This window comes from Hippocampus bargibanti, linkage group LG08 (assembly GCF_051943395.1).
Source record: "Hippocampus bargibanti isolate YZ-2025 linkage group LG08, ASM5194339v1, whole genome shotgun sequence".
NCBI lineage: Eukaryota > Metazoa > Chordata > Actinopteri > Syngnathiformes > Syngnathidae > Hippocampus > Hippocampus bargibanti.
In genome coordinates this window covers 2,522,501-2,542,948 of record NC_142741.1, presented here as the reverse complement: position 1 = coordinate 2,542,948, position 20,448 = coordinate 2,522,501, and the positions used below count along the sequence as shown (strand labels likewise).

General features: G+C 37.4%; 1 protein-coding gene across 2 annotated transcripts in view; it reads left to right on the top strand.

Moving 5' to 3' along the window:
- Nucleotides 1-548: 548 nt before the first annotated feature.
- stk39 (serine threonine kinase 39) overlaps nt 549-20,448 on the top strand; it is a 30,073-nt gene continuing 10,173 nt past the window's right edge. The window contains exons 1-14 of one of the 2 annotated variants that reach the window (XM_089002273.1): nt 549-880; nt 2,892-3,004; nt 4,280-4,388; nt 4,549-4,681; nt 5,223-5,278; nt 6,310-6,419; nt 7,718-7,819; nt 7,948-8,081; nt 8,182-8,230; nt 9,365-9,430; nt 15,517-15,639; nt 16,212-16,241; nt 17,529-17,585; nt 20,208-20,269. In XM_089002273.1, coding sequence (XP_088858399.1) covers nt 769-880; nt 2,892-3,004; nt 4,280-4,388; nt 4,549-4,681; nt 5,223-5,278; nt 6,310-6,419; nt 7,718-7,819; nt 7,948-8,081; nt 8,182-8,230; nt 9,365-9,430; nt 15,517-15,639; nt 16,212-16,241; nt 17,529-17,585; nt 20,208-20,269 — 1,256 coding nt within the window. In that variant the 5' untranslated portion in view covers nt 549-768. The remainder of the gene's footprint in view (nt 881-2,891; nt 3,005-4,279; nt 4,389-4,548; nt 4,682-5,222; nt 5,279-6,309; nt 6,420-7,717; nt 7,820-7,947; nt 8,082-8,181; nt 8,231-9,364; nt 9,431-15,516; nt 15,640-16,211; nt 16,242-17,528; nt 17,586-20,207; nt 20,270-20,448) is intronic. The other variant, XM_089002272.1, reaches the window with a different exon arrangement.

Genomic DNA, 20,448 nt, shown 5'->3' with positions numbered 1-20,448 from the left:
TTAAAAAAAGTGAGCGGGCAAGCGTGACAGATTTTGAAATACGTACTTGCAACTAGCATGACGTGTGTGTGCGTGGGCTTGACTAGCCCTTTTATTTTCCAGGTTGCTTTCCCCTCGGAGGCGGAGTTGCCAGCTGACTCATGATGCGAATTCCGGCTCTTTCCATAGAGCCGGTTCTTTGGCTCGGCTCACTAAAAAGATCCGACTCTTATGGCTCACAAATGGCTCCTCAGTGTGTTTGTTTTTCTTCCTTACATTAATTAACAACCAAAAATCAAGTACACTTGTGTGAAAAGCGAATTACTCATGTGAAAAATACACAACAGCAAATATTTTTATTTATATGGCTTGATTTATAAGTGCGCATAGAGCAATAATTGAATAATAACAGCATAATGTGATAACATTTGTACACCTGTCTACCTGAACGGATCTTGACCAATGACGTGCGGCTTTATCCGAAGACTGGAGGCGGGGAATAGAGGGGGGAAAAAAAACTAGGCTCTCATTTCCGGCTCCTTCTTGGGAGCCGGCTCTCTTCGCTCACTTCCATAGATCCGGCTCTTTCGCGAACGACACATCACCATTTCCCTCTGTAGGCGGCAGTTGCCAGCTGACACAAGTAGAGGAGGGAGGGGAGCTCAAAAGCTTGACTCGTTCGCCTTGCTTTTTCGCTCCCTCGCTCTCTACTCGTCTGTCACTCGGTCGTGTCAGCGAGAGGCGGCTAGCCGGTTGAGCATCACTCCTACCACCACCACCACGACCATCATGGCGGACCAAGGCGAAGCTCCGGTTCCTGTCCTGCAGCCGTCGCCGCCGCCGCTGCTGACGGCTAGCTGGCCAATTACCAGAGAATCGTACGAGCTACAGGAAGTCATCGGTTAGTACTACAAAGGTCGGCTTTGTACTATCACAAACACGTTGATATCATTATCAGCAGCTATCAACAGCTGTTAGGAACGCGAACCGGGAGGCCCCCCCTTAAGCCCCCACCGTTTCCACGTGAAGTCGACACTGCGGATGTGAACTCGTAACAAGCTACCGGTCGGTTACACGTGTAACTGGCGAAATGGTTTTTCCCCGAAAATCCGTGACACATCGGCTTCACACCTTTCTACTGTCGTTGACAAACGCAGACAGATGTTGAGTCATGGTATTAACGCCTACTTTTCCTGATGACTAATTTATACACGATAGATGTTGAGCGTTAAAGGACAACTGGCGCCCCCCGACAATTTGTGTCCATAATTTGTAAAATCGCTTCAAATGACTTCAACTGAGCGTATTTTACAAAGATTCCACGGCATATAGCTATATTTTACGTTTTAAGACTCGCGCTAAATATTCAGGAAGTCATGTTTTAGAAATTGATGACGATGCCTGACGTGACGTCACATCTGGAATGTCCCTGACCGAGAAAGCGACACGCAATGCATTTTGGGTACTTTGTTTGGTCTGAAAACTTCATGTTGATCCGTGTCTCTGGTGAAATTAGAAGGAAAACTCATAAATAACGCGATGGTGAATCGTTGTGTGTTGCACCAAGACTAAAAATGGTTACCTGACGTGAGTCTTTAACATTAAAGGGCTTGAAAGTACTTCATTTTAAGCGCCTTTCAAAGCTCCCAAGGACACTTTACAGTCACAGAAAAGCATAGGTACGATAATAAATAAATAAAATACAACAGCTAGCTAGCTATTTGCTATCTAGCTTGCTGTCTAGCTGGTTATATATTAGCTATCTAGTTAGCTGTTAGCTATCTATCTGGCTAGCTATCAAGCTGGCTGGCTATTAGCTATATATTACCTAGCTTTCTATCTATTTAAGTTACTTCCGGGTTGAGTGGACGCTGGCGCGTGTGGCTGCCACTGCTCACCCACAAAAAAAAAAAAACATCCTGTGACTGTAAAGTGACCTTGAGATTTTTGAAAGACGCTTAGAAATGAAATGGATTATTATAAAACATCTGACACGTCTTATCGTTCCAGATAAGAAACAGCACCACAGCTGCCGCGCCACGCGTATTCACGCGCTACGCGACACACCTCTGTTCTCGTGAGCGTCTGCTAACCACTTTGTTCGCACATGTTCAATACTTCTGCTTATCTGTCACTCGCAGTTGACGAGCGATTGCGTCACAGCCGCGTTGTCCCTCCTTCCGTGTGAACAACTTCACTACTTAGTAGCCTGATTTACAGTGAGACCTCAACTTACAAACACCTCAACTTACAAACTTTTTTTTGTCTTACAAACGTCAAATTTATGAAAATTAAACCTTATAATAAGCACTATTTTCATAATACACACCCACCACGGCTGGCGGAGTGATCTTCGGCGGAAGCACACGACCGAACAGCACCAGAGGTTACGTTACCAACAGTCCTTATGGAAGGTGACTCTCCTTCCATAAGCCATCAATGACCATCAAAAAGGTAAATAAAACTTTATTTTACAGCACAGTTTATTTCTTTAATTACAGTCCTCATGTAATGCGCCTCTCTTTCCAAACAGCAATTCCCTTTGACCTCCAACGCCATTCCATCAAGCCATAAATGACCATTACAAATGTAAATAAAGTGACTTTATGATACAATGCAGTGTATTTCTTTCATTACAATACAATAGCACATTTATTATACATAGAATAAGGTATGTTGTGTGTAGTTTTAAGGCTTATTTAGTTGAAAAGTATATTTTATGGAAACCCGGGAACGGATTATTCCCATTTTAATGGTTTTCTACGGGATTTTTTTTTCGAGATACACACTCTGTCTGGGAACCAATTAAGTTCGTAAGTTGAGGTCTCACTGTATTTTTTTTTCAAGTGCATCGCCATTTTGTTCTGCATGAGTGCTATTGTAATGGTACTTTTTGAATGCTTTCGATTCAGGTAGCGGGGCCACGGCGGTGGTGCAAGCGGCGATGTGTTCTCCCAGACAGGAGCGTGTTGCCATCAAAAGAATCAACCTGGAAAAATGCCAGACCAGCATGGACGAATTATTGGTGAGTCAAAATAAATAAGGGCTACTACGTCTGTTGCGCTGTTCCTTGTGTCTCCCTCGCAAAATGTCCCCTCTGATTATTTAAAGGACAACCGACACCATTTTTTCTTTGTTTTCTAACTGACATCAGAAAAATGTTTTATAGGCTGATATTTTTAGTCAAATGCAAAACAGCAATAAAAATTAGTTAAAGTGACCCAAAACTACTTCAAAATGACCTCGGAGATGGCGCGTTTCAGGAGGTCCCGCCCCCTTGTTCGTGACGTCACGCCAGGACATCTCGCCTTGCTGGAGAATCAAAACAATGGCTTCAGATTCGGAGAAGATGCTTTCTGGTTACTCATCCAGTTATGAATATCAGAGTGAACCCATTTTCCAAAAAAGAAAATGGCAGCCGATATTTTTTTTGTGCTCTATTCCCCGCCCCCAAGCCACATGATTGGTCAAGAACGCAGCAGTGAGGGGGAGTGGTTTAAACATTAAAGAGACAGGCAGACGACAGAGAGAGAGTGACAAAATGGATAGAAAACAGTGACATTTGGACTTGTTTCAACTTTGATAGTTCAAAGGCAGAGTGTCTACTGCAAGGTTAAAATTCCCATCAATCAGGCTCCACAAATAACCCGCACAAGCCATCTGTACACTTGATGCAAAAAGCGAAACGTCCGACACCTTCAAAAAAGTACAGATGACGGCTGAAGAAACCTTTTCATCGATGGACCACTCCTGTACGACTGTGCGCTTACACAGACGCAACCCAGCTAAACAGAACACAATTGATGAGGAACTAGGCAAAATTATCGCAGAGAAAGCACCTACAAGGTATCATTCCTCAAGATGGTGAAAGAAGAAGGTTACGTTCCTCATCAAATGTTTAATGCCGATGAAACCGGCCACTTCATTCCATCCAGCCATCAACGACCATCACAAAGGTAAATAAAATGACTTTATTATTAATTAGCACAGTTTATTTCTTTAATTATAATACCATAGCACATTTATTCTTTTACATTTATTATTTTATACAAAATAAGGTATATTTTGTGTAGTTTTAAGGCTTAGAAAAGTATAAAATTATGTTTTATGGGGACCTGGGAACGGATTATTCTCATTTTAATGGTTTCTTATGGGAAATTATTTTTTGCGATACATACTTTTCACTTTACATGCTCTGTCTGGGAACCAATTAAGTTCGTAAGCCAAGGTATCACAGTACCCATATTTCGTGCCCACCTTGTATATGAAATGTCCTTTTTTTGTTTCTTTCTCCCAACAGAAAGAAATTCAAGCAATGAGCCAATGCAACCACCCCAATGTTGTGACTTATTATACCTCCTTTGTGGTGAAGGATGAACTGTGGTTAGTCATGAAGCTCCTAAGTGGAGGTAAGCTTCGCCTTTTCGGCGCTACTTGACATTCAGGTTTCGGTGAAGTGCCTGCATAAGATGCTTTGATCCCCCCCAAAAAAAGTTCTTATGTCACCCCTCCTGTTCCTTATAAACTCGACACAATTCCGAGTATGAATATATATTTGATGGCTCTTAGGTTCCATGTTGGACATTATCAAGCACACAAGCAAAGAAGAAGATAAAAATCTGGACGAGCCAATAATTGCCTCCATCTTGAAAGAAGTCCTCGAAGGTCTCGACTACTTGCACAGAAACGGGCAGATCCACCGGTAAGCCTCTTTTGCTGAAATAGACGTTTTTTTTCCCGTGTATAAGGCCCCCCCAAAAGCTTTGATTTTCTTCAAAAGATGACACTGCGCCTTATACGTAGGTGCGTCTTATATATGAAGTTATATTGAGCCACAACAGGTCACTCAATTACTACTTGCAGCAACCGAGTCCATTTCTCCCTGTAGATATGGTGCGTAACCCCAACCTCTACTTATAATGTGGTGTAATTTGTGCGTATTATGATATAATATGTCCTATATCAAATATGCGATTCAAGAGCTGATGTTTCCAACTCCCTCCCCCCTCATTTTTTTAATTGATCTTCCTTTTATGGAGCTCTGACGTAAACTTCCTGGACATCAAGGTCACCGCGAACCAGGCTTGACCTTTTTAAGCCTCCCTCCCCCTCCCCCAACCACCTCCCGGGCATGCTGTTTGTGGCCCTTTTTTCCACGGATGGAAGAATCAATGTTCTACTGCGTTTTTGTTTCTTTGCCGTCTGACTTGACCGCCTGTGTTGTTGTGCTTTGCTGGCCGCAGGGACGTGAAAGCCGGGAATATTCTACTGGGTGAAGATGGATCTGTTCAGATTGCAGGTATGTGTGTTTCGTCATTTTTAATCCCGTTGCAACTGATCGGATGTTTAAAGGACAACCGACAGCATTTTTTTGGTTTCCTAACTGACATCAGAAAAACGTTTTATAGCATCTAAAATACCCAAAACACACAGGCTGATATTTTTAATCAAATGCAAAACACCAATAAAAATGAGTTAAAGTGTCCCAAAAGTACTTCAAAATGACCTCGGAGATGGCGAGTTTCAGAAGGTCCCGCCCCCTTGTTCGTGACATCACGCCAGGACGTCTTGCAATGCTGGAGAATCAAAACAATGGCTTCAGATTCGGAGAAGATGCTTTCTTGTTACTCATCCAGTTATGAATATGATTCAAATAGTTCCGAAGAGGAAAGCATACATGTTTGCAATCGATTAAAGAAGTCCTTCCGTATCATTTTGAGTTGTCTGGACTCCAATGTAGCGCCCAGAAAATGCACAAGATGGCGCCCAAGATCCGTTGGAAATGGGCTGATTTGTCTGCTGGGTATTTGTGTCAATAAGTATCAAATAGTAGTCTTAGTGCAACACACAACGAGTCACCATCGCGTTATTTATGTTTTCCTTCTAATTTCGCCATCAACACAAAGTTTTCAGACTAAAGTACCCAAATTGCATTGTGTGTCGCTTTCTCGGTCAGGGGCGTTCCCTCCGTGACGTCACGTCAGGAATCGTCACCAACTGGAAAACAAGATTTCCTGAATATTCAGCGCGAGTCTTAAAACGGAAAATATAGTTATATGCGGTGGAATCTTTGTGAAATACACTCGGTAGAAAGTCATTTGAAGTGATTTTACAAATCACGGACACAACTTATCCAGAGGTGTCGGTTGTCCTTTAAACGAAATGCCATCATGGATTTTTATGTTCGTAAAAAGGTTCTTTTTAAACTCCGTCACACGTTGTTTACCAGCCTAATTTGCTGCAGAATACCCAACGTTGGGCGTGAACACTTACTGCTCCTGATCAACGATGAACGATGCATTTTTTTTTTGGTATATTTCATTTCAACAGATTTTGGCGTAAGTGCATTCCTAGCCACGGGAGGCGATATGACAAGAAACAAAGTCCGAAAGACGTTTGTGGGCACGCCATGTTGGATGGCGCCAGAGGTGATGGAGCAGGTGACTCCTAATGTCTTCTTACGACATGATTTTATTTCAAGACGATGCAAATTTGACTCCGTATTTTACAATGTCTGTATTGCAACCCTGAACTGCTGATTTTTTTTTTTTTTAATGGCATATGGTTTTCTCAACCAATAGGCGGCAGTAAACATAAAAAAACTTGATTTGAAGCATTCAAAATGCATGTATTTATTTATGTATTTCTGTCTATTTTAATTAATTTGTGTACTCATTTATTTATCTCGCGATTCATTTACTTATTAATTTGTCCATCTATTTGTAATTAATTTGTGTATTTATTTATTCATCCATTGATTTTTTTCTTATTAATTTGTGTATTTATTTATGTAGCTGTTCATTTATATATCCATCTATTTTTGATTAATTTGTGTATTTATTTATCTATTTGTAATTAATTTGTGTATTCATTTATCTCCCTATTTATTTGTCCATCTATTTTTTTGTGTTTATTTATTTATTGATTTATTTATTTATGTAGCTACTGTATTAATTTGTGTATTTATTCATCCATTTATTTTTTATTTGTGTATTCATTTATTTATCTATCTATTTATTTATTCATCCATCTATCATATCTATTTTCAATTAATTTGTTTATTTAATTATTTATCAATTTTTAATTAATTTGAATATTAATTTATTTATCTCGCTATTTATTTATTTAACCATCTATTTTTAATTAATGTATTTATTCATTAATTTGTCCATCTATTTTTAATTGGTGTATTTATTAATCTATTTTTAATTAATTTGTGTATTCATTTATTTATCTATTTATTTATCCATCTACCATACATCCATTTTCATTTAATTTGTGTAATTATTTATCTATTTATTTTTAATTAATTTATCTCGCTATTTATTTATTTAACCATCTATTTTTAATTAATTTGTGTATTTATTTATCCATCTATTTTTAATTTGTGAATTAATACATTTATGTATATATTTATTTCACCATCTATTTTTAATTGATTTATTTATTTATCCATCTATTATTAATATTTAAATTAATTTGTTTCTCTAGTTATTTATTTATGTATCCATCTGTTTTTAATTGATTTGTGTATTTATTTATGCATCCATTTGTATAATTAGTGTTTATTTATTTGTTTATTTGTTCATCCATCTATTTTTAATTTATGTATTTATGTGGTTATTCATTTCGCCGTCTAATTAAATTATATATTTTTACAATGCTATCATTAAGTGTGTTAAAAAAAAAGTGAAAGCAGGAAATGTGACCAATATTTCATCTGGTTCTTGACCCGCAGGTACGAGGTTACGATTTCAAAGCAGATATTTGGAGCTTTGGAATAACAGCCATCGAACTAGCGACTGGTTCGGCGCCCTATCACCGCTACCCCCCTATGAAGGTTCGTGTTTTGTTTTTTTTTTTTTGCTAAACAGCAACAAAAACTTTGAGGAACTTGCTCTTTTTACCTCACACGGAACTTCCTATAAAAACGGTTTCCTGTTGTAACACGCTTTTTTTTTTGTTTAGGTCTTAATGTTGACGCTGCAGAATGATCCGCCCACTCTGGAGACGGGTATCGAAGACAAAGAAATGCTCAAGAAGTACGGCAAATCTCTTAGGAAGCTAATATCTATGTGCCTTCAGAAGGATCCCGCCAAAAGGTTGGTCTTCAGTCTCCGAGGAGGTCTTTTTAAAAATTAAAAATCAAATTCCTATCTGTGGTGATTTCCCCAAATACATACAAACCTTTGTCATCTCCAGGCCTACAGCCGCCGAGCTTTTGAAGAGCAAATTTATCCAAAAGGCAAAGGTATTTTTTTTTCTAATTTCTTCTCCCATTCCAAGTTTATTCTCCCTCTTTTTTAATAATAATAATACATTTCATTTGTCAGCGCCTTTCAAATCGCTCAAGGACACTTTACAGTCACAAGATAAGTTTATTCCGTGGGTGAGCAGCGCCAGCCACACGCGCTAGCGTTTACTCAACCCGGAATTAACTCCGATAGAAAGCTAGCTAGCCAGCTAATAGATAGCCCGATAGCTAACGGATAGATTGCCAGATAGCTAACGGATAGACTGCCAGATTGCTAACGGATAGCCTGCCAGATAGCTAACGGATAGCCTGCCAGATAGGTAATGGATAGACTGCCAGATAGCTAACGGATAGATTGCCAGAGAGCTAACGGATAGACTGCCAGATTGCTAACGGATAGACTGCCAGATAGCTAACGGATAGACTGCCAGATTGCTAGCGGATAGACTGCCAGATAGCTAACGGATAGACTGCCAGATTGCTAGCGGATAGCCTGCCAGATTGCTAGCGGATAGCCTGCCAGATTGCTAGCGTATAGCCTGCCAGATAGCTAACGGATAGCCTGCCAGATAGCTAACGGATAGCCTGCCAGATTGCTAGCGGATAGCCTGCCAGATTGCTAGCGGATAGCCTGCCAGATAGCTAACGGATAGACTGCCAGATAGCTAACGGATAGCCTGCCAGATAGCTAACGGATAGACTGCCAGATAGCTAACGGATAGATTGCCAGATTGCTAACGGATAGACTGCCAGATAGCTAACGGATAGACTGCCAGATTGCTAGCGGATAGCCTGCCAGATTGCTAACGGATAGCCTGTAAAATATGCTTAGTAGAAGTCATTTGAAGTGATTTTACAAATTATGGACACAACTTGTCCAGAGGCGTCGGTTGTCCTTTAAGGTAAATCAAATCCAATATGACAGATGACTAAACAGAGACCAGCTCATTATTTTCCTGATTTCAGCAATTCCGAACTGCCTATTATTTTCAATAGAATCTCATAAAATATCACATGAATGTATTTTATCCCAAAAATGGCACACACCTTGCACATCCTGCTAACTTTTTTTCCCCTTTTTGTCCAGCACCCAATTTATCCCTGACAATTTCCCGTTTATTTGTTCCCCAGACCAAAGACTATCTGGTTGAAAAGCTCCTATGCCGGGCTCCTAAGATCTCCCAAAGAGCAAAGAAGGTATGTTGACACTGTCAAATAACTCCGCTATTGACTCAACATAACGAATTGTACGCGGACGGTCGGGATTGACTTGGAATCCGTCCGTCCGTCCGTCCGTCACAATGTTGCATTTACAGTCAACAGGAGCGATGCTCTTGGACTTTTGTAACACCTCAAACATTTGTTGCTCCAACTGTTTTGTCGATAGAGTGAAAATATGGGCTGGTGTCGCAAAAGAATCACACCTTGTAGATCAAGGGTGTCAAATATTGGAGTGACGGTTTCCTCTCCGTTAGGGGGCCGTTATGAATTTGGGGAATCCATTAGAACGCAGGTGTCAAAGTCACGGCCCGGGGGCAAAATTAGGCCCGCCACATCATTTTGTACGGCCCACGAAGGCAAGTCAAATTTGTGAAATTCCAATGATGCTCGCTAAAGTCCAAACCAAAATTTCAAATTCTCTCTCGAACTACCTGTTTTTATTTATTTATATTTCGAATTGTTTTTCTTTCTTTATTCATATTCATATTTGTTTTTATTTATTTATATTTGTATGTATTTATATTTGTGTTTTTATTTATTTATATTTGTTCTTATTTATGGACTTATATTTTTATTTGTTTTTTATTTATTTATATTTCTATTTGGTTTTATTTATATTTTTATTTAGTTTTATTTAGTTTTAATTTATTGATTTCTATTTCTTTTAATTTATTTATTTCTATTTCTATTTATTTATTTATATTTGTATTTATTTCTATTTTTATTTGTTTTTATTTCTATTTGTTTCTATTTATTTCCATTTCTATTTGGTTTTATTGATTTATATTTCTATTCAGTTTTATTTATTTATATGTGGTGTTATATATTTATTTTTATTCATTTATATTATATCTTCTTGGTTGTGTTTATTTACATTTAAATTTCTTTTAATTTGTTGATTTATATTTCTTTAAATAAATTGATTTCTATTTGTATTTATTTCTATTCCTCTTATTTATTTATTTGTATTTATATTTGTGTTTTTATTTATATTTGTTTTTATTTATGGATTAATAATTTTTATTTGTTTTTATTTATTTCTATTTGTTTCTATTTATTTCCATTTCTATTTGGTTTTATTTATTTATATTTCTATTCGGTTTTATTTATTTATATTTATAATTGGTTTTAATTATTTTTATTTATTTATATTTCTACTTGGTTGTATTTATTTATATTTACAATTCTTTTAATTTATAGATTTATATTTCTTTTAATTTATTGATTTTTATTATTTTGTATTTATTTATTTCTATTTGTTTTTAATTTCTATTTATATTTGTGTTTATTTCTATTTATATTTGTTTTTATTTGTATTTATTTGTATTTTTTTTATTTCTAATTCTATTTATTTTTCTGAATTTCTTTTTATTTTTTATTTATGATTTGTTTGTTTTCACACCACGCTCCGATGTATCAATCCGCCAAAAAAATTCAAGTTCAAAAGAAATTCACTTGCCAACTTGATTTTAGCCGTGAGGACCGAGTGCACTTTTCAAGCCCGGCCGGCTTCACATCATATTTGCTTGATCTAAGAGTTGGCCTTGTCGGTCTAGCGGAGACTTATTGCCGGGGCCGAGTGCCTAAGTGCCGGCCGGGGATGGAAAAACACTGACACGTTTTTTTAGAGTAAATGGAGGGCATCCTGGAGAGCATCGTTGCTATTGTGGATGACGTGAGCGCAGAAAATTCAATAAAGGGGAGGGGCCGGCGTTTTGATCCTGCTGTCTAGTTAGAATGATTTATACTTTGCGGGATAAACACCCGATTTTAATCCTCCATCCATTTTCTGTCTTGTTTAAAAAATAAAATACAATCAAAAAATATATATATGTGTATATATATATATATACAGTGATACATCGGTTTGCGAACCCCTTGGCTTACGAACTTTTCGGTTTACGAACGTTAAATTTATGAAAATTTTACGTTGCCAAACAAACTTTTTTTCGGGATACACACGGAACGCCACAATGAGTGATGTGTCAATCACGATCCCATCAATCAGGCTCCACAAATAACCCGCACAAGCCATCTGTACACTTGATGCAAAAAGCTATCAACCCAGCTAAACAGAACACAACTGATGAGGAACTAGGTAAAATTATCGCATAGAAAGCATCTAGAAGGGATCATTCCTCATGATGGTGAAAGAAGGTGGCTACGTTCCTCATCAAGTGTTTAATGCTGATGAAACCGGCCACTCCATTCCATTAAGCCATTAACGACCATCATAAAGGTAAATAAAACGACTTTATGATACAGCACAGTTCATTTATTTAATTAAAATACCATAGCACATTTATTATACATAAAATAAGGTATATTTTGTGAAGGCTTAGAAAATTAGAAAGTCAAAAACTATGTTTTATGGGGACCTGGGAACGGATTATTCACATTTTAATAGTTTCTTATGGGAAATTAATTTTTGGGATACACACTTTTCGCCTTACACGATCTGTCTGGGAACCAATTAAGTGCGTACGCCAGGGTATCGCTGCATATACATAAATCCTCCCGCACTCACTGTTCTGAGCGCAACCACAAGGCACTCTAAAGCATTCACAACCAGTCTGAAGGGATGATGTCTTTTTGACATGCTAGCAACTTACCTCTCAGCATGTCACAGTTGTACTGGATGATTATGTAACCAAAAGGTGCTCCAAAACGTTCCTACCCAGCAGTTCCCGGGACGTTGTGACCTCTGTCATCCATTCATGATGATTCCCGAACCTCTTCTGTCGAGTCATTCCCACCAAGAACCTTGGAACGTCCTAACCTTCGGAGAATGAACCGGTGTCTTGACTTTTGTCTTTTCACCCTTGTGGTCTGCCCTTTTCTGTTTTGGTTTTCCTCTATTCGTGGTAAACGCACGTATTGCTACTCTTGGGGGGAGGAAACAAGCGCCATGAGGGTCGAAAAAAACCACAAGACCAATTGCGTCTCCATATTTGGTACGGAGGAGACCAAAAAAATAATAATAATGTCTTGGATTTTCAAGTAAAGTGACTTCAAAATAGTTTTCATATATCCGAAGTAGGAATTATGCATATTTTGGGTAGTTTTTTAAAAGCGTATTTATTCAATGCATGTATCTATTAGCTATCTATTAGTGGTCTGGCTGGCTGGGTAGCTATCTAACTAACTGTCTATTAGCTAGCTAGCTTTCCATCTATTTGAGTTACTTCTATTTGAGTGAACGCTAGCGCGTGTGGCTGCCGCTGCTCACCCACAGAAAAACCTATTCGGTGACTGCAAAGCGACCTTGAGAGATTTGAAAGGTGCTTAGATATGAAATGTATTGCTATTAGCGGTCTGGCTGGCTAGCTATCTAGCTAGCCATCGATTAGCTATCTATTAGTGGTTTGAATGGCTGGCTGGCTAGCTATCTAGCTAACTGTCTCTTAGTTACGTAGCTTTCCATCTATTTGAGTTACTTCCGGGTTGAGTGAACGCTAGCGCGTGTGGCTGCCGCTGCTCACCCACAGAAAAACCTATCCAGTGACTGTAAAGCGACCTTGAGAGATTTGAAAGGTGCTTAGATATGAAATGTATTGCTATTAGCGGTCTGGCTGGCTAGCTATCTAGCTAGCCATCGATTAGCTATCTATTAGTGGTTTGAATGGCTGGCTGGCTAGCTATCTAGCTAACTGTCTATTAGCTATCTATTAGTTACCTAGCTTTCCATCTATTTGAGTTACTTCCGGGTTGAGTGAACGCTAGCGCGTGTGGCTGCCGCTGCTCACCCACACAAAAACCTATCCAGTGACTGTAAAGCGACCTTGAGAGATTTGAAAGGTGCTTAGATATGAAATGTATTGCTATTAGCTATCTATTAGCGGTCTGGCTGGCTGGCGAGCTATCGATTAGCTATCTATTAGTGGTTTGGATGGCTGGCTAGCTATCTAGCTAACTGTCTATTAGTTACCTAGCTTTCCATCTATTTGAGTTACTTCCGGGTTGAGTGAACGCTAGCGCGTGTGGCTGCCGCTGCTCACCCACACAAAAACCTATCCAGTGACTGTAAAGCGACCTTGAGAGATTTGAAAGGTGCTTAGATATGAAATGTATTGCTATTAGCTATCTATTAGCGGTCTGGCTGGCTGGATAGCTATCGATTAGCTATCTATTAGTGGTTTGGATGGCTGGCTAGCTATCTAGCTAACTGTCTATTAGCTACCTAGCTTTCCATCTATTTGACTTACTTCTGGGTTGAGTGAATACTAGCGCCTGTGGTTGCCGCTGCTCACCCACAGAAAAACGTATCCGGTGACTGTAAAGCGACCTTGAGAGTTTTGAAAGGCGCTTAGAAATGAAATGGATTATTATTATTATTATTATTATGTAAAGTAAGCTAGCGCGTGTTAGCCACCAGAGGGCAGCGTTACACCAAGCCAATATCAAGCCATGCGTGGGTGTGGGGGGAAAGATTATAATTAAAAGAGAAGCCCAAAGACGATCTTGAAGCAACTTAATTGATTAGCATAAATCACCTTTACTACTCATATGAACATATTTAAATGATTTATTAATCCTGTCATAAAAAGTTTAATATTTGGGGCAGTGGGATTTTTATGTATATTTTTTAATGATGTGAAATGTCAGTCAGGGTCCCCACCGAGACGCTATCTGTGTCTTTTTTTTTAAGTTTTATTATTTTGAGGCGATGGGGTGGGGAGGTAGAAATTCTGGCTTCTTGTGTCAGGTTTAAAAACTCGCTAGCAGCACCGGAGCGGTGGCGCCTCTTTAACTTTACGGTCGCCTTGAGCTGCTTGTCGCTTACCATTTTTGTGGTAAGCGACGGTATAGCGCTCCCATCGCAGACTGTACCTCTCGTTGCTTTACGAGCCAACCGTTGCTTTCATTTTTGTCGTCTTGAAGGGAGGGGCAATCATAGCCTCACATCATCTTGCTTTTATTGCGCCTTATGTGAATAGATGGGAGGGGTAGTTTAAATAGGCGGTGGGCTGGATTGAATATTTGATACTGGTTGTGTATCACTGTTAACACTTAACTCATTCACTGCCAGACAATATGTAAAAAAAAATGTGTCCACTCCAGTGCCAGGGTTTTAGTCATTTTTCACTCAAATTGCAGAACCCACAGAATATTGAGTTTTAGGACGAAAATAAACATTCAATACAGCGTAAGAAACCTTAGATTATCTAATTTCATCAGAAAAAAAAATAGTTAATTCCTAAGTTAAATGGGTCTGGAGTTAGCTGAGCTTGAAATGGGGGCGACTGTACAAAATGCAATACAATACATACATAATGATTTATATAGCCGCTTTAACAACAGCTGAAGCTTGAACAAGTTGCCAACATGGACTAAAGGCAAATGCTGCCCCCTTGTGGAAAAAAACATTGCCAGAGATCTGACCAGTGCTGTATCGGCACCCCCCACTACCGCAAGAAAAACCAAAACCCGAATACATTCGGGAATGGCGCTCCATGATACGCTTTTCAATTCCTGAATTAATCCGGGAATAGTAGTAAATTAATTCCTAAATTATATTGGTCTGGAGTTATCTGAGCTTGAAATGGGGGCAGCTGGACACAAATGCTAATGCTGCCCTCTCGTGGTAGGGAAAAACATTGCCAGAGGTCTGACCAAAGAAATCTTAGACTCTCTTCTTTCATAAAAAAAAGTGTTCATTCCTAATTTATTTAGGTTTGGAGTTATCTGAGCTTGAAATGGGGGCAGATGTAAAAAATACGATACAAAAATTGATTTATATAACGCTTTAACAGCTGAAGCTGTAACAAAGCGCTAACATGGACTAACAGGCAACTGATGTCCCCTTTTGGAAGGGAAAAAAAATGCCAGATGTCTGACCACCGCTTTATCGGCGCCCTCTGTACGAAAAATCAAAACCAGAACAAATTATGGAATGGCAGCGAATGAGTTAAAACACACACAATCTAACGAACTGCTATAGAGCAACAATTATAAGAAGTAACCCCAAAAAAAATAATCTGTAAAAAAACACGTATTTAGCGGGTATTGATCGCACAAATTAATCAAATAGTTAACGTTTTTTTTTGATTTTGTCTTCGCAGGTGAGGCGAGTCCCGGGCTCTAGCGGCCACCTGCACAAAATGGAGGACGGCGACTGGGAATGGAGTGACGACGAGTTGGACGAAGGCAGCGAGGAAGGCAAAGCGGCCGTCAACCAGGGCAGGGTGAGGAGCAGCGCTTGGATCTTTGCTCGCTTGATGTTACTATCAAAGTTCTTGACCAATCACGTGGCCTTAACCGACGATTGGGGGCGGGGAATAGAGGACAAAAACAGTCGGCTGCCATTTTCTTTTTGGAGAACGGCTTCTCTCTCTCTATCTGTAAACCCCACGCCCTCACACTGCTGCGTTCTTGACCAATCAAGTGGCTTTAACCGGGGTGGGGAATAGAGCATAAAAACAGTCGGCTGCCATTTTGTTCTTAGAAGAACGGGCTGTTCGCGAACGACACATCACTCTGTGTGTATCCCGAAAAAGTTTGTATGCCAAGGTAAAATTTTCAGAAATTTAACGTTTGTAAACCGAAAAGTTCGTAAATTGTGTTATCACTGTATGCATGATATCTTTTAATTATTTCCAACATCCTGCCAAATTCCTATTTTAGCTTTTCTTCCATATGCATCATCACGCACAAGCATTGTGGGACCTTTGACACAATGCAATCTTAACTTGACCCAGCCTGGGAAAATAGAATTCTGACATTTTTTTTTTTTTTCTTTCGTCTTTGTTCCATGCAGTCACGACGGGTGAAGGACGACTCACAAGTAGTAAGTTGATTCCTTTTCTTCTTTTTCTTTTTACAAAGATTTGCTTTATATTGCGGTGTGGAAAGACGACATAGATGAATAGGTCTGCTTTTCCCAGAGTAATTCTATGCCGTGATATCTGTAAGAAAAAGGATCTGTATTTATTTATTGTATGTATTTTATTTAGTTATTTATTTATTTTTGTTTGTCCATTTTATTTATTTTATTTGTTTTGTGTATTTGCATATTATTTATTTATATATATATATATATATATATATATATATATATATATATATATATATATATATATATATATATATATATACAGTAAAGTCTCGTTATATCGATATTCAAGGGAGTCCGAAAAAATATCGATATAACCGGGACTATCGATATATCCGACCCTGTTTGCATGTAATTTTCTCCGTGCGTGCATAGAAATAGTATCGATATAACCGGGTCTATCGATATATCCGATATCGATATAACGAGACTTTACTGTATGTATATATATATATATATATATATATATATATATATATATATATATAATTTTTTAGGTATCTATTTATTTACCAACTCATCTATTCATTTGTTTCTATTTATCGAGCATTTTATTTCTTTATTTTATTGTCCATTTTATTTATTTCTTTTTTTTATCTCTCCGTTTTATTTATTTATTTCCTGTTGTATTTATTTATCTAGTCATTTATTTATTGAAGAAAATTATTGTTCTTATTTTATGTATTTATTTATTTTTCCATTTTATTGATGTAATTTGTCCGTTTTATTTATTTGTGTATTCATTTTTCTGTTTTATTTATATATCTATGTATTCATTTACCAATGTATCTATTTATTTATTTATTGAATATCATAATTGTTTCCATTTTAACAGATTTTGTTGAACTCAACAGCTGCGTATTGATTGAAATTTTCCTTTATTTATTTGTCCATTTTATTTAGTTATTTTATTGCCCATTTAATTTATGCATTTATTTGTCCATTTTACATATTTATTTTATTCATCAATCTTATTTTATTTGTGTATTTTTTTAATTTTTTTTTCTGTGTCTATTTTTTTAAACTAGTTATTCATTTATTTGTTTATGTATTTATTTTGTTAATATAATAATTGTTCCCATTTTGACAGATTTTGTTGAAGTCAACAGCTGCGCATTGATTGCCGTCAATTAGCATTTATCATGTCATCTTAATGGGATTATTCGCTACAGTACTTGATATTCGCGTGTCTCATGCGTGCGCCATTTTTACCCTTCCCCCCTCTCATTTTGTCACGCTCAGAACGAGGAGAATGCCAAGAATGTTCCTTTTGACGGCTTATCCGGCCAGCATCCCCAGGTGAGGGATGCGGCGTGCGGCGCCTGCACTCGTTTGTTCTTACTCGATGACCTTGAGCACCCCGTGAGCGTCTTTGTGCGAACAGATATATATATATATATATATATATATATATATATATATATATATATATATATATATATATATATATATATATATATATATATATTTTTTTTTGCATACATTAACATACACACGGGCGACTCCCGGAGGGATGCACTCGACCGCAATAAGTCACAACCTCTCTGACTTTGTCTGACTGGCAATTCCCGCTGCTCTTCCGATCTCCACGGCTATTCTAAGCCATTTCCAAAGGCTTTGTTGTTTTCAAAATGAACGAGGCGTTTTGTGCTCCCGTCAGGCATTAACTACCCATCGCATGGCATTTTCTACCTCTAAAACACTCGTTTTGTGAATTGTCTGGACCAATAATAACCACAATTGGGAAAAAAAAAAAATCATGAAGAACTATAACAACAACAAAAAAGTGCATTTGGAAATACAGAAGAAATAAATTATTATTATTATTATAATTATGATGATTATTATTATCATTATTCTTAGATTATCTTAGATGATTAGATCGATCATAGATTTTATTATTATTAGCTTATTATCAGAATCATCTTTATTGCCACATTTAGATTAGCTTTTATTATTATTATTATTATTATTATTATTATTATTATTAATTATTATTATTATGGCTATTATTATTATGGCTATTATTACTCTTGTTATTACTCTTATTATTATTACTATTACTTTTTTGTTATTATGGCTATTATTATTACTCTTATTATTACTATTATTAGTTTTATTACTATTATTATTATTATTATAACAATTATTATTACTGTGACTGTTATTATTATGACTATTATTACTACTATTACTATTATTATTAATATAACTGTTTTTACTACTATTATGATTATTACAATTATTATTATTATTGTTGTTGTTATTAGATTATTTTAGATGAGCCTTTATTATTATGATTACTGTTATGTTACTGTTATTATTATTCCTGTTAATACTACTATTATTTTTAATATTATTGTTATTAGCTTAGCTGTGAGAAGCCTTAATTATTACTATTATTACAATTATGATTACATTACTGTTATTGTTATTATGATGATTGATGATGATGATTAGTAGTAGTTATTATTTTGAATCTGTAACTCTACAAATAAGCCATTTAAATAAAAAACCTCAAGGCATAAAAACACTAAAAACCAACAAACCTGCTGTCTAAACAGTCAATTTTATTGAAATGAAATAAAACAAAAAAATCCCAAATTAGTTTAAAAAAAAAACCCTCACATTTTCAGATAAAATGCAGAGTATCTTTTTCTTTCTCAACTCCGCCTCAAGCTTTTGCTTTACACGCGGCAAGTATGACGCAGATCTGTGTTATGGTCAAGACGTCGACCGTGACACACACAAAGCTGTCGCACGTCATCGGCGAGTTTACAGCCAACCAACTGAAGGCTTTCCCATGCTATCCTTTTATTTTGTTTTTTATAATGTAGCGATACCTTGGCTTACGAACTTAATTGGTTCCCAAACAGAGTGTATAAGGCGAAAAGTGTGTATCCCAAAAATTAATTTCCCATAGGAAACCATTAACATGAGAATAATCCGTTCCCCATAAAACATAATTTTCTACTTTCTAATTTTCTAAACCTTAAAACTACACAAAATAGACCTTATTTTATGTATAATAAATGTGCTATGGTATTATAACTAAAGAAATAAACCGTACTGTATAATAAAGTCCTTTTATTGACCTTTGTGATGAGTGGCCGGTTTCCTCAGCATTAAACACTTGATGAGGAACGAAGCCTTCTTCTTTCACCATCTTGAGGAATGATCCCTTGTAGATGCTTTCTCTGCCATAATTTTACCTAGTTCCTCATCAATTGTGTTCTGTTTAGTTGGGTTGATAGCTTTTTGCATCAAGTATACAGATGGCTTGTGCGGGTTATTTGTGGAGCCTGATTGATGCGAATTTTAACCTTGCAGTCTACACTCTGAAATTTGGACTCGTTTCAACTTTGAGGCTCATCAGTTGTGTTCTGTTTAGTTGGGTTGATAGCTTTTTGCATCAAGTATACAGATGGCTTGTGCGGGTTATTTGTGGAGCCTGATTGATGCGAATTTTAACCTTGCAGTCTACACTCTGCCTCAAAGTTGAAACGAGTCCAAATTTCAATGTTTTCTATCCATTTTGTCACTCTCTCTCTCTGTCGTCTGCCTGTCTCTTTAATGTTTAAACCACCTCCCCTCACTGCTGCGTTCTTGACCAATCACATGGCTTTAACCGACAACTGGGGGCGGGGAATAGGGGACCAAAACAAGCCGGCTGCCATTTTCTTTCTTTGGAGAACAGGCTCGTTCGCGAACGACACATCACTCATTGTGGCAGCTCCGTGTGTATCCCGAAAAATAGTTTGTATGCCAAGGTAAAATTTTCATAAATGTAACATTCATGAACCGAAAAGTTCGTAAGCCAAGGGGTTCGTAAACCGAGGTATCGCTGTATTTATTATCACTTATTGAGTACATATGTAGTATCAACACGTCGCGCTTCCTCTTCTTCATGTTGTCATTCAGGTGGAGGCGTTTGGGGATTCGCTGTACATTCACGGTGCTGTGAACTTGGTCCTGCGACTCAGGTGAGACACACGCTCCTTTGATTGATTTCAATGAAATTCATTTTTTCTTCTTCTCTCTACACGCCATCCGTTCGTCTCCGTTCCCAAAAGACATGCAAGGAATCACATTCACCTCTCCAAAAAAAACTGCGTCTTTCTGTTTAAAAAATAAAAAGCCACCGAAGAGTTGAACACGATTT